The 13,461-nt window shown below is 38.6% G+C and overlaps 1 protein-coding gene across 2 annotated transcripts in view; it reads left to right on the top strand.

The window, feature by feature from the left end:
* LOC140201498 (son of sevenless homolog 1) overlaps positions 1-13,461 on the top strand; it is a 208,225-nt gene that overhangs the window by 114,618 nt on the left and 80,146 nt on the right. For both annotated transcript variants that reach the window (XM_072265692.1, XM_072265691.1), the window contains exons 5-8: positions 1,138-1,338; positions 6,531-6,674; positions 11,497-11,607; positions 11,711-11,809. In XM_072265692.1, the coding sequence (XP_072121793.1) occupies positions 1,138-1,338; positions 6,531-6,674; positions 11,497-11,607; positions 11,711-11,809 (555 nt within the window). The remainder of the gene's footprint in view (positions 1-1,137; positions 1,339-6,530; positions 6,675-11,496; positions 11,608-11,710; positions 11,810-13,461) is intronic.

The raw sequence follows: 13,461 nt of genomic DNA, 5'->3' as shown, positions 1-13,461 counted from the left end.
GTTTCCTTGTATCTAAGAAAATAGCAAAAAGCTTAATCATCATGGTTTTCTACGTTTTGTTTGCATCAGCATCTCAAGAATGTTCTTTCATCTCCAATCTGCTGAAGGGAAGAATAATCCACATGATAAATCTGTGAATTTAATGCTATCGTATGAATCTGGATGGCAGGGTGGAGATACAGCTCTACAAAAGGATTTGTGAGGTGCTCCTTCGCTCCACTAGCATAAAGGTCATCCTTGGGCAAGGTGTAGTACCTGCTTAGTCCCCCCCCCCCCCAGTCAGGGGCCATGTAAAGCCAAAGGAGCAGATGGTGGATGGTCGTATGTGCAGCTGGTGCATATCACAAATCCTGGTAATGCAACCACTGACGCCAGGCAGACAGTCTCTGAAGAATGTTGATAATGGCTGGGGTCACCCATCAGGTAAATACACTGCCCAGAAGAAGGCAATGGTAAACCAGTTCTGTAGGAAAAATTGCCAAGAACAATCATGGTCATGAGACCATGATCACCTACATCATACAATATGACACATGATAATATGAACATGTATAGACGGAGTATTTGAATGAAGACATGCTCATTTTGAAAATTAACATGCAGCAATGTGGTACCATAATGTAACGCTATTACAGTGCTGGCTGTAAGATTGGGGTTCAATTCCCACTGCTGTAAAGAATTTGTTCCATTTTCCCTGTGATCAGGTTTCTTCTGGGTGTTCTGGTTTCCTTGCACATTCCAAGATGCACGGTTTAAGTTAGTAAGTTGTGGGCATGCTATGATGGCGCTGCAAGCATGGTGACCAGTACAGTCCTTGCTAATTTGATATGCCACAAACGATGCATTTCACTGTATATTCCAATGTGTCAAATAAAGCTAATCTTTATCTTTTTATCTTAAATTATTTATTTTCTGGTCTCTGAAAAGTGATTTGTTTGCTAATCATTCTTCACCATCTAATCAAAGAACACAAAGAACAGTGGAAATGTCTTTTAAAATGTTAAAGGGAAGTTATGGCAAAAGTCATCCTCAAAGAAACTAAAATGCCACATCTGAAGAATGAAACTACCCTTCCATGTGTGCAATGTTTTCTTTATTTCAGAGTACATGAAGTGAAATCAAAAATATGTTTTCTAGGTACTAATGGATATGTTCCATCAAGATGAGGAAGACCTAGGTGTGATAGAAGAAGAACCCATTAACACTGGTGAACAAGCATACTATGATTTAGTGAAGATGTATATGTCTGAGATCCGGCAATATCTAAGAGAACTGAATCTCATCATTAAAGTCTTCAGGGAACCATTTGTATCAGATGCAAAGCTGTTTTCTTCAAACGTATGTTGTAAATTTTATGAATATGTTTTTCAAATATGTGGATTGTTATGTTTGTTGCCTATTTAAGTCTTGCATTTTCCTTCCCTTTATTTTGCCCAAAACACACATAGACAGAGCATTGTGAAGCCTATTTCCAGTTTCTTTTGTTTGCTAGGACATATACACAAGAATTGGATATCAAAACAAAACTCCACGGCTGGAAATCTGAAATCAAAGCAGAAGATGCAAAAGTTCAGCAGGATCAGTCAGTATCTGTGTAGTGATGTTAATGTTTCAAGTTCAGTAGTTCCATTTAATATCAGAGAATATATATAATATAAAACCTGAAATTCTTGTTCTACGCAAACTTCCACTAACAAAGCCCCCCACTCCCTCCTCCCACGCACAAACAGCAGCAAAGCAACAACATTGCCACCCCACTTATTTCATAAAAAAGCATCATCATTCTCTACCCACCGTGCAAGCAAAAGTCCCCAAAAAAGATTATGATCTGCAGTACAACAAAAACTAATTATTTACTTGGCAATTTGACCTACCACAGGCTCTCTTTCTCCCGTTTAAAAAAGGGAGAGACAGGGAGGTGTCACTGAGCAAGAGAGAGAGAGCGCGAGAGCAATTTGCCAAGTACAGAGCCCTTTGACAGCCGATCCGCTGTTTATGATATTCCATTTTCTCCCATGAAGCTTCAGTGGCACCGGTATAGAATCAGATCATCCCCAGGGCTGCAAAGCCTCAGAGCCCCGAAGGTGTGCTCATCTTCTAGGCTCTGTCACTAGTTGGTAAGTCCCAGGAGTGGGTCCCACCACTGCAAAGAACTGAAGTTTGAGAGTAGCTCTAGATCAGGGCCTTTGACAGAACCCTGACCACCTTGAAAAGGAAAAAGACATTAAAGGTAGAAATTAAGCTGTTCTGCAAGTGAACTTGGAAGTTGCTGTCTAGCGCTATCATATATATATATATATATATATATATATATATATATATATATATATATATATACACACAGTGCTTATAGAAAGTATTCACCACCCTTGAAGTTTTCATGTTTTACAACATTGAATCACAGTGGATTTAATTTGGCTTTTTTGACATTGATCAACAGAAAGACATGTCAAGGTGAAAACAAATTTCTACAAATTGGTTTAAATGTATTACAATTATTAAACACAAAATAAATTGCATAATTGCTCACCCCCTTCAAATCAGTGGATGCACATTTGGCAGTAGTTACAGCCTTGAATCTGTGTGGATAAATCTCAATCAGTTTTGCACATCTGGACAGTGCAATTCTTCCCCAGTCTTTACAAAACTGTTCAATCTCTGTCAGATCGCTTGGGGATTGTGAGTGAACAGCCCTTTTCAGGTCCAGGTCCAATTGGATTGAGGTCTGGGCTCTGACTTAGCCACTCCAGGACATTAACTTTGTTGTTTTTCAACCATTCCTTTGTAGATTTGGCTTTATGCTTGGGGTCATTGTCTTGCTAGAAAACAAATCTTCTCCTAAATCGTAGTCCTCTTGCAGACTGCTTCAGGTTTTCCTCCAGGATTTCCCTGTATTTTGCTGCATTCATTTTATTCTGTACCTTCACAAGTTTTCCAGGGCCTGCTGCAGTGAAGCATCCCCACTGCATGTTGCACCACCACCATGCTTCATGGTAGGGGTGGTGTGTTTTTCATGATGAGGTTTTTAGCTTTTGCCTAACATAGTGTTTAGTCTGGTGGCCAAAATGCTCAATTTTGGTTTCATCAGACCATAAAACCTTCCTCCAGCTGTCTTCAGAGACTCCCACATGCCTTCTGGCAAACTCTAACTGCGATTTCATGAGAGTTTTTTTTTCAACAATTTTCTCTTTGCCACTGGCCCTGTGACTGGTGAAGCATGCAGACAACAGTTGAATGCGCAGTCTCTCCCATCTCAGCCACTGAAGCTTGTAACTCCTCCAAAGTTGTCATAGGTCTCTTGGTGGCCTCTGTCACTAGAACCCTTCTTGCAGGCTCACTCAGTTTTTGATATTGGCCTGCTCTAGGCAGACTTACAGCTGTGCCAAATTCTTTCTATTTCTTGATTATTGACTTAACCATACTCTAAGGAATATTCAGTGACTTGGAAATTTTCTTGTATCCATCTCCTGACCTGTGCTTTTTAATAATCTTTTTGTGGAGTTGCTTGGAGTGTTCTCCATTTAACTAATTATGTGACTTCTAAAGCCAATTGGCTGCACCAGTCATGATTTGCTGTGTCGTATCAAAGGAGGGGGGAGTTGAGTACTTATGCAAACAATTATTTTGTGTTTTATATTTGTAATTAATTTAGATCACTTTGTAGAGACCTGTTTTCACTTTGACACGAAAGAGTCTTTTTCTGTTGATCAGTGTAAAATAAAAAGCCAAATTAAATCCACTGCGATTCAGTGATGAGAAACAAAACATGAAAATTTCCAAAGGAGTGAATACTTTTTATAGGCACTGTCTATCCAACCAAGATCCTTTGTCAGAGCTGGGAAAGAGAGGAAAGCATCATTGATGCTAAAATATTAATGCTGTTTCTCATTCCACAGCTGCTGCCTAACCTTCCTGAGTGCCTCCAGCACTTTCTGCTTATTTGACCATATACATAAGACGGCCATTAAGATTACGAAATTTCGGTCAAGTTTCCAAATTGCGCAAAGATTTTTCTTTCTCGGTCAAAAAACAATGAAAACTGTTTAATATTGAATATTGTTAGCATTTGCAAGTCTCATCTTAATGTGTAGATTTTAATTTAAATTTTAATGTCCTTTATTACTTTGGAATGCTAAGAGCTGCATTGTTGCTACTTAGCACTAGATGGCGATATGTGTACATAAGTTTGAAAACTCACCTTTTTTAAAAATCTGATAAAACCTTTTGAATACAGAAAACACTTGTGTAGGGTATCTATAATTGGGTTTCCTAAAACTGTAATACAAAATATAACAATTTAAACTACTTAGGTTAAATTCTGCAACCATAAGATTATATCATTAACAGGAACTCTTCAACGTGACCTTTCCTTCATAAAGGAAATGGTAAGGTTGACATAACCTGTTCTTTTTATTGCAGACTATTGTGTTGCTGCTCTTTGTTCCCATATGGAAAGCTTTTAATTGTCTTTCTGAAGTTTACTCTCAGAATTTATTTCCCTTTTGTTTGAAGAAAAGCATCTATGTATTTTTAACTCTCCAGAACTATTGTAGTTAATGCATATGTCTTCAAAAAAGAATGCAATATAATATTGAACCCAGATAAACAGTTAAGTTGGTGCACCAGAGTCCCTATGTACTTCTGTGGTATGCTATCTTATCAAAAAAAAGTATCCCCTTGGTTGGTCAACGTCTAGCAGAATGGTATTGTTGCAGGAGGATTAATCAGATTTCAAACATTATCCTTGAGTTAATGTGTGTTCGGAGATCATTTGAATTTACTGACCACATTTGTATGTAGCCTTTTATGTAATGTGCATACCAAATAAAATGTCTGAACTTTTATTTGGTTAATGTCATTACGTAGGATTTATATGGCACAATATTATCTTCTACTTGATCACTTAAATTCAGATATTGGTCAGATTGTGTTGTAAATTAAAAAGTTCTGCTTAAGTATTAGAAAAGTTGTGAATTGAATTCAGCATTGACTAAGCAGTAAGGAACCCCACTTTACACAATATAAGCAGAATAACGAAACAGTCAAAGAATTTTGTGGAAAGAAACTTTTCTGAGGAATTTCTCCAATATTGTTTTTGGCTGTGATGATCAACCAGTGGCTAAACAATTGACCAACAGTTACATCTTTCTCTTAGAAGTGATTTCTTTAACTAGTAGACCTGAATTTTACTTTCTTCCCCACTTTTTAATAAAGTTAATTTCTGCACTTGTGGTCTGCAGCTTTATTAGATATTGGTTTCATTCATTTAATTTGATCAAGGTTTCTTTCTGTATCTAGCTTGTTTCTTTTGCAGTTGAATATTATTACTCCAGTGAAAGAAAACCATAAACATTATAGATGGTAAGACCCAGAAAATGCTGGAAATATTCTGATGGTCAGGGTCTGCCAATTTAAAGCCACTTTAATTATCCATCCAATTTTACTGTCATGTCTCTTGGTGTTTTCCTGCACTGTTACAGTGAGGCCCAATATATCTTCAGGAATAGCACCTTGTCTCCCATTTCCAGCGGCCTTCTATACTGTATAATGAATTCTGCAGTTTCTCACTCCAATAGCTCAGTTTCTGTCAGTCTTGGCTCAGTTTCTCCCCTCTCCTTCAGCACATCCTGACCAGCTGTTTGCAACTTGTCAAGTTTATCATGCTCTAATTGCCACATTAACAAATATACCAAAACATCCCTGGCCTCAACCTATCAGAGAGATTCCCTTTGTCCTGTCCCCATGTTCTCCCCACTTCCTCTGTAACCTACAACTAACTTGTTTTCTCTCTATTCCAGTACTGACAAAATGGTCTTCAACCTGAAACTTAACCCTTTTTCTCTATCAACAGATGCTGCCTAACCTGCTTATTTCCAACACTTTGTTATTATCATCCCAGTGTTTTGCTTTTTTAGTTCTTACTTTGGAGTTAATTGTATTATGGTTGATGATTCCAAATTCTCTCCTACTTGATTAACTCAGTTACTTTGCTTCAGAAGGCTCTAGTTAAATTGCTTAAATATTTCATGAAAGTCTTGACAGTGTAGTAATACCTTTTTATCTCAAATTCTGTAGTTTTATCTGCAGGAGATTGCCCTTTTAAATAATTATTAAGAGAATAAATTTAATTGAATACAAAGTGCAGTATATAGTAAACAATTAACCCTCTGTTGGATTTATTTCAGATTCTTAGCTGTACTACTTTATGCATATATTGGGCAGAAGAGTCTGTTTCTACATCAGTGCCATCTGTCTTATGCCTCTATGTCCTAGAGCTTGTTTAGAAGTTTCTTAAATGTGCGAATGTTTGCCTCCACCACCTGTGGGAGGATTAAAAAAAATTCTTCAGCACATCCCCTTATTGACTCTAACCCATTTCCCCTCTTGTCTCAGACACTCCTAATGTGAGAAAAAGGTTTTTTTGCTACCTACCCTATCTATTCACCTCATAAATGTAGTTCATTGCCCCGCACACATAAATACAATTGACCTATGTTGTGTCTTAAGGTTTTATCATTATCTTTTCATAGGATGTAGAAACCATATTTAGCCGTATTATGGATATCCATGAGTTGACTGTAAAATTATTGGGCTTAATTGAAGATACTGTGGAAATGACAGATGAAGGTAGCCCCCATCCCTTAGTGGGAAGCTGTTTTGAAGACTTAGCTGAGGTAAGTGGTGAATTTAATAGACAAATCTCTTGCCTGACGAAATTATTTCATCTGTAAAATACTTATTCAAGTTGTCTGTCATTTCTTTGTTAGCTATTACTACCTCTCCCACATCGTTTTCCAGCAGTCTGATGTCCACTCTTGCCTCTCTGTTACTCTGTACATATCTGAAAAAAAAACTTCTGTTTTTTTAAATATTATTGGCTAGTTTACCTTCATATTTCATCTTTTGTCTTATTGCTTTTTTAGTTGCCCTCTGTTGGGTTTATAAAGGGCTCCAATCCTCTAGCTTCCCACTATTTTTTCAGAACCAGGTTTAATATCACTGGTATATGTTGTGAAACTTGTTAACTTTATGGCAGCATTTTTATATATATAATCAATCTCTGAGTGTGTGCCTTCAGGTTTCTGTACCTTCTTCATGAAGGTAACAATGAGAAAAGGGCATATCCTGTGTGGTGGAGGTCCCTGATGAAGGACACTGCCTTCCTAAGGCACCGGTCCTTGAAGATGTCTTGGATACTACAGAAGCTAGTATACATGATGGAGCTGACTCATCTTACAAATTTCTGCAACTTACTGTGATCTTGTGCAGCAGCAACCTCTTCCCCCTGCCCCGCCCCCCCCCCCCCCCCCCCCCCCCCCCATACCAGATGGTGATGCAGCCAGTCAGAATGTTCTACAGGGTACATTCGTAGAAGTTCTCAAGTGACAAACCAAACCTCCTCAAACTTCTAATGAAATATAGAATTTTTTGTTATATTGTATGCCCTGTTCTGCTTTTATGCTGGCTTTGATTTCCCTTGTCAGCCAAGATTGCCTCGTCCTCCCTTTTAGTATGCTGCTTCATCTTTGGGATGTACTGATCCTGTGTCTTCCAAATTAGTCTCCGAAACTCTAATTATTGCTGTTCTCTGTCATCCCTGCTAGTGTCCTGTTGCAATAAGCTTTGGCCAGCTCCTCTCTCGTGCCCCTGTAATTCCCTTTACTCCACTATAATACCAGTATATCTGATTTTAGCTTTGCCCTCTCAAACTACAGGGTGAATTCTATCATATTATCATTATCATTATTGCCTCCTAAGGATTCCTTTACTTTAAGCTCCCTAATCAAATCTGGTTCATTACACAACACCCAAGTATTGCCTTTTCCCCAAACTGTATATCGTTTGTAACCAATTGACTTAATATATCACTCTCTAAACCATTACATTAAATCATGGTTAAATGAGAACAGGAATTGTTTATGGCAGGTGTACCTGGCATTTCTAAAAATGTTCTGTCCTCCATGCTTACTCTCACACAGGAGTTCATTTGGCCCATTTGGTCCATACCCAAATCCCACTGGAGCAGTCTCATCCGTCACATTGTCCTATTCCTCCTTTTCCTGTATCCCTACAAGTTATGTGCTCTTACTTGTGTTGAGATCCTTTTGACAGTTGTCCACATTAAGTCTTTGGGATGTGGGAGGAAACTGGAGCTCATAATGAAAATTTGCACAACATGGAGAGTCTGTGGACTCAACAAACACATTTATCACCTGATGTCAGGATTAAACCTGGATGCCTGAAATTGTGATACAGAAACTGCAATTGCTATTCCATTACACCTGCCAACACAGTAAACCTGCAACAGAGGACAATATGTGTGGTAATCAGTGAAAACAGCATGCAAAGTGCCTTTAGTTATTGGGTCAGGTAGAAGATCTGGTTCTCATTATGATTAGTAATGGTCAATTAAGCAGCTAACAGAACAGGATAGTCAGAAAGTTTCATCCTCAACTATGGCAGAGCCCAGAGTTTGATTACTGAAAACAAGCTTAAAACAATCTCATTCATGCTAAGCTAGAAGTGCCAAGTGGATGATCTATCTCCATCTGTGTTTCCGTCCAAAAAGAACGTAATGTAAGTTTTATTCAATTTGGTTTGTTCTACATGTTAGCAAGAAATAGTCAAGAGCATTAATGCAGCAAAGGCTATGGCACCAGCGAAAATTTTCACTGTAATGGGAAGTTGCTCAGCTATGTCCATTCACAAAAAGCAGGACAAATCAAATCAGGCTATTCTGTCATCAACAGTACTATTGAATTGCACTTAGCTGCCAATAACCTGCTCACTGACACTGTTTGGATTTTATCAGACTTACTTGAGTCCTAACATCATTACAATCTTAATACCAATATTGACCACACAGTAAAATTTCCGGAGATGAGAGTAACTGCTGATGAAGAGGTAGCATTAGACTTGGTGTGGCATCATGGAGCCCAGGCAAAATTGAATTCTTTGGCAATCAAGGGAAAACTCTTCAATGATTAGATCATATGTGTAAAAGAAATTGGGATTGTTGGAGGACAATTATCCCAATGTCAGCACATAGCCAGAAGTTCCACAGGGCAAAGCCCCAGACTGAACCATGAGCACTGCTTCACTCGTGCTCTTCTTTCCATTGAGGTCAGAAGTAGAGATTTTCATCAATGATTGCATGATGTTCAATTCTGTTCTCAGTTCCTTAGCTTGCTAATCTGAAAAACACTTGGGCATGGGAGCTTCAACTAGTGACAGTATCTACATAGAATTTAGATAATGGAATAAAATGGGGGATTGTAAAACTGTAGTTGGATAAAGTGCCTGCTAATGACCATCTCTAATAAGATTAACCACTTCATCTTGATATTCAGACATTACTTTTGCCTAATCCCCTTTCCAACAACATCCTTGCATTCACCCTTGACTACCAACTCATTTGGACCAGACGGATAAATACTGCGGAAATAAGAGAAGATGAGAGGTTGAGGAATATCCGTTGTTGAGTGACTCTGCTGCTGATGCCCCAGTGTTTTTCCACTACCTTCAAGACAGAAGCCAAATGTCAAATGGATTACCATTGCACATAAAGCTCAACACCATCAAGGGCAAAGCAGCTCACTTGATTGACACCTCATCCATCTTGTTAGAGGTTTGACTGTCTACAACTCTACAGTGCGTAACGTCTACCAAATTCTCTGCTATTATCTCAACAGTCCTTCTGAAAACGATGACACTGCTATCAAGCAGAAAAGCTTCAGGCATATGCAAATACCATCTATTTCCCCCTATTCTAGTATTAATAATTGAACTTTAAGCTATCATGTTATTAGACTGCAGTTTTCTTATCTAATTTAGGTCTTTCTCATCGCACTTAAAACTACTTTGATTGGCCATTTGATTTCTTCTCTTTGCTCCTGCCCTGAACCCTTTGGAACAGACTCTCCCTAAAGGACAACATGATTTTTATAACGTTAAAGATATAGAGATTAGCTTTATTTGTCACGTGAGGTCTCTGTCAGTCAGAGTTGACCATAGGTATTGTATCCTAGCTGTCAAGGTAAACAAGCTTGGCCAGTACGATATAGAGAGCAAGCTGATGCCCATGTAGCAAGTTCCCCCTCGCCACATATCTGATGAATCCAAAGGAAGGGCAGAAACCGATATAGTTTGGCACCAGCAGTGTTTCAGGAGCTGCCAGTCAGTGTTGAACTCAATGTAGGACTACCTTAGGGACTCCCGCTCCGGATTTTTCCCTCGGGGTTTACTCTGGAAGCCTTCCCCATGAGTGTATATAGCCACAAGGCAGCAGACGTTTGAGCTCATAGCTTTCCTTCTTCTAGATGAGCTTCCAACCATGGCTCACAAGCTAAATCTGCCCTAAAAGACTGGTTAAAGCCTGTCTTTGCCCCTTCTCCTGTCAGTAGAGATGATTCCGCCGGGCGTAGTAGCTAAGCTACATGTGAAGGCCAAGAGCTGCACTTGGTTGTCAGAGGCTATTTGAGGTGCACGCCATTGGGAGCATTTAACTGGTAGTGGGAGCTTGTCCCAGTTACCATCCCTGGCTGTAACAGCCTTAAGGAACCACATGTACATCAAAACATAGAGTGAAATGTGTCATTTGTGTCAAATCAAAGCAGCGAAGTATATGCCAGGCATACTGCAGGTGTTGCAAGACTTCTGGTGCCAACATAACATACCCACAACTCACTAACCCTAATTGATCACCTTTGGGATGTGGGAGAAAATCCACACAGTCATGGGGAAAACATGTAAGCTCCTTGCATACAGCGGTGGGAATTAAACCCCAATCTTACAGCTAGTGCTGCGAAGCATTGCACTAAGTTCTACACTACCATGCAGCTATAAAAGCCTGCTTGCTTTATTTATTGATTGATTGATTGATTGACTTAGAGGTATGGCACAGACCAGGCACTTCTGGCCCAATGAACCACACCACCCAGCAACCCACCTATTTAACACTAGCCTAATCATAGGACAATGTACAATGAACAATTAACCTACTTACTGGTACATCTTTGGGCTGTGAGAGGAAATCCACATGATCATGGGGAGAATGTACAAACTTCTTTCAGACAGTGGCAAAATTGAACTCTGAACTCCAGAATGTCCCAAATTGTAATAGTGTCACCCTAACTGCTACATTACCATGGTGCCATTATATAGTAGAAATGTTATAGCCTACATTGTCACCATAGGGGTTGCTTTAGTGCTTTGTTACTTAGTTTAGAAGAAGTTATTTTGATCCTTTTTGGTTGCTTATGAAGCTCCTCAATATTTTCTCTATAGTTAAAATAAATTGCAAATTAGTTACTTAAGGTACTTCATAAAAATAGGTTCTAAGTTTAGCATCTTGAAACTAGCGTTTGTTGTATTTATATATGTTTTGTTTTGGACAGAAACAAAAGAAAATGTTACTAACTTTTAAATGGATAGTTAGGAAAATTCACTTGTTTCCTGCACAAGATGACATAAATGTATATTTGACATTTCTTTCAGGAGTTAGCATTTGATCCATATGAAAACTATGCACAGGATATATTGCGACCTGGTTTTCATGACCACTTCCTCAGCCTTCTATCAAAGCCAGGTGCTGCATTCTACTTGCAGGTGAGTTTTTTCATCGGTAGATATCTTAAAATCTCCCTTCTAAATGAATGATTACAAATGTAATCTAGATTATATTAAGTCTAATTGATATGTTTCATTTCAGTCAATTGGTGAAGGTTTCAAAGAAGCTGTGCAGTATGTTCTTCCCAGACTCTTATTGGCACCCGTTTACCATTGTTTGCATTATTTTGAACTGCTGAAGGTATGAGAAGGGATTATTGTATTGATTTGTAATAACCAATAATTAATAATAAGCTATGAAATGTATAAGATTAAATGCTGTTGTGATAAACACAACATAACTTAATTTGATTAATTGCTTAATAACTTTGACTTGCTGTGTATGATGCTATGTGCTGGTGCAAGTAAGTTTTTCATTGTGCTTGTGCATACATCCGTACTTATACATATGACAATAAACTATAATTTTGACTCAAACTGTTAGAAACTTTTTGCAAAATTGACAATAGATTAAATAGCAGATTACACAGGTTATACGCTGAAGCCCTTGTTATGGCTTAATATGCATCTTAAAACAAATATTATGTTCAAATAGTTACCTATAGAATATCTACACACCCAACCTATATCGAAAGGATGTGGTAAGTGCTGAGGAGATTCACCAGGATGTTGTCTGGAATGGAGGACTTTAGCTACAAGGAAAGTTTGTTCTCAGGCTGCAAGGTGACTTAATAGAGGATCATAAAATTAAGAGGCACAGATAGGGTGAATGTCTTTTTCCCATCTAAGCTTTTTTTTTCCCACAGAAGTAGTGATGGGTATGTGGAAGAAGCTGCCAGAGATTTGCATCTCAAATTGAACTCTTTTATCTCTCACACCACTCTTAGACCCAATGTTCGCTTGACACAGTGACAGTTTAGTGTAACTCACATAAAAATGCAGAAATTATTACATGAGATTTTGCATTTTTGTTTTGACCGTATCATTTCCAATTCTAGTCTCTGGAAGCTCAGTCTAAATAGAGCTACATACATTTAGTGTCACTTTATTCAGTACACCTGCTCATTAATGCAGATATCTAATCATCCAATCATGTGGCAGCAACTCAGTGCATAGAAGCATGCAGAAGAGGTTCAGTTATTGTTCAGAGCAAATATCAGAATGTGGAAGAAATGTGATCTAGGTAATTTTGACCGTGCAATGATTATTGGTGCCAGATGGTGTAGTTTGAGTATCAGAAACTGCTGATCTTACGGGATTTTCATGCACAACAGTCCCTAGAGCTTACAGAGGATGGTACAAAAAAGCAAAAAAACAAAAAATCCAGTGAGCGGCGGTTCTGGTGGCGTAAGTGCCTTGTGTTAATGATAGAGATCAGAGGAGAATGGCCAGATTGGCTCAAGCTGACAGGAAGGCAACAATAACTCAAATAACCATGCATTACAACAGTGTTGTGCACAAGAGCATCTTTGTGAATGCACAATATGTTGAACCTTTGATGGGCTGCAACAACAGATGCCCATGTTAGGTTCCACTCCTGTGGCCACTTTATTAGGTACACCGCTGTATCTAATAATGTAGTCATTAAATGTATGTTTTTTTACATGAGTAATGACAAGTGGATGCTCTTCTTCCTCCTTCCTGGCCTCTACTTCTGACCTATGGGACCATATTGGACTTCTGATACCTTGTCTATGCTACAACTATTGTCACATCCCTTTTGACTCTTATACTGTTTTATCACAGTGACAGAGTTTGTCCTTTAGCCCTGCAATGCATGATCTTAATCCTTTTGCAACAATTTATCTCACACCTATTATGTAAGGTCAAAGTCTGAACCTTCTACATCGTCACTGTGACCATACTTGTCTGATTTAAGGTCATTCACCTATT

This window comes from Mobula birostris, chromosome 8 (genome assembly GCF_030028105.1).
Source record: "Mobula birostris isolate sMobBir1 chromosome 8, sMobBir1.hap1, whole genome shotgun sequence".
Lineage (NCBI taxonomy): Eukaryota > Metazoa > Chordata > Chondrichthyes > Myliobatiformes > Myliobatidae > Mobula > Mobula birostris.
This window is presented reverse-complemented; position numbering and strand designations above follow the sequence as displayed.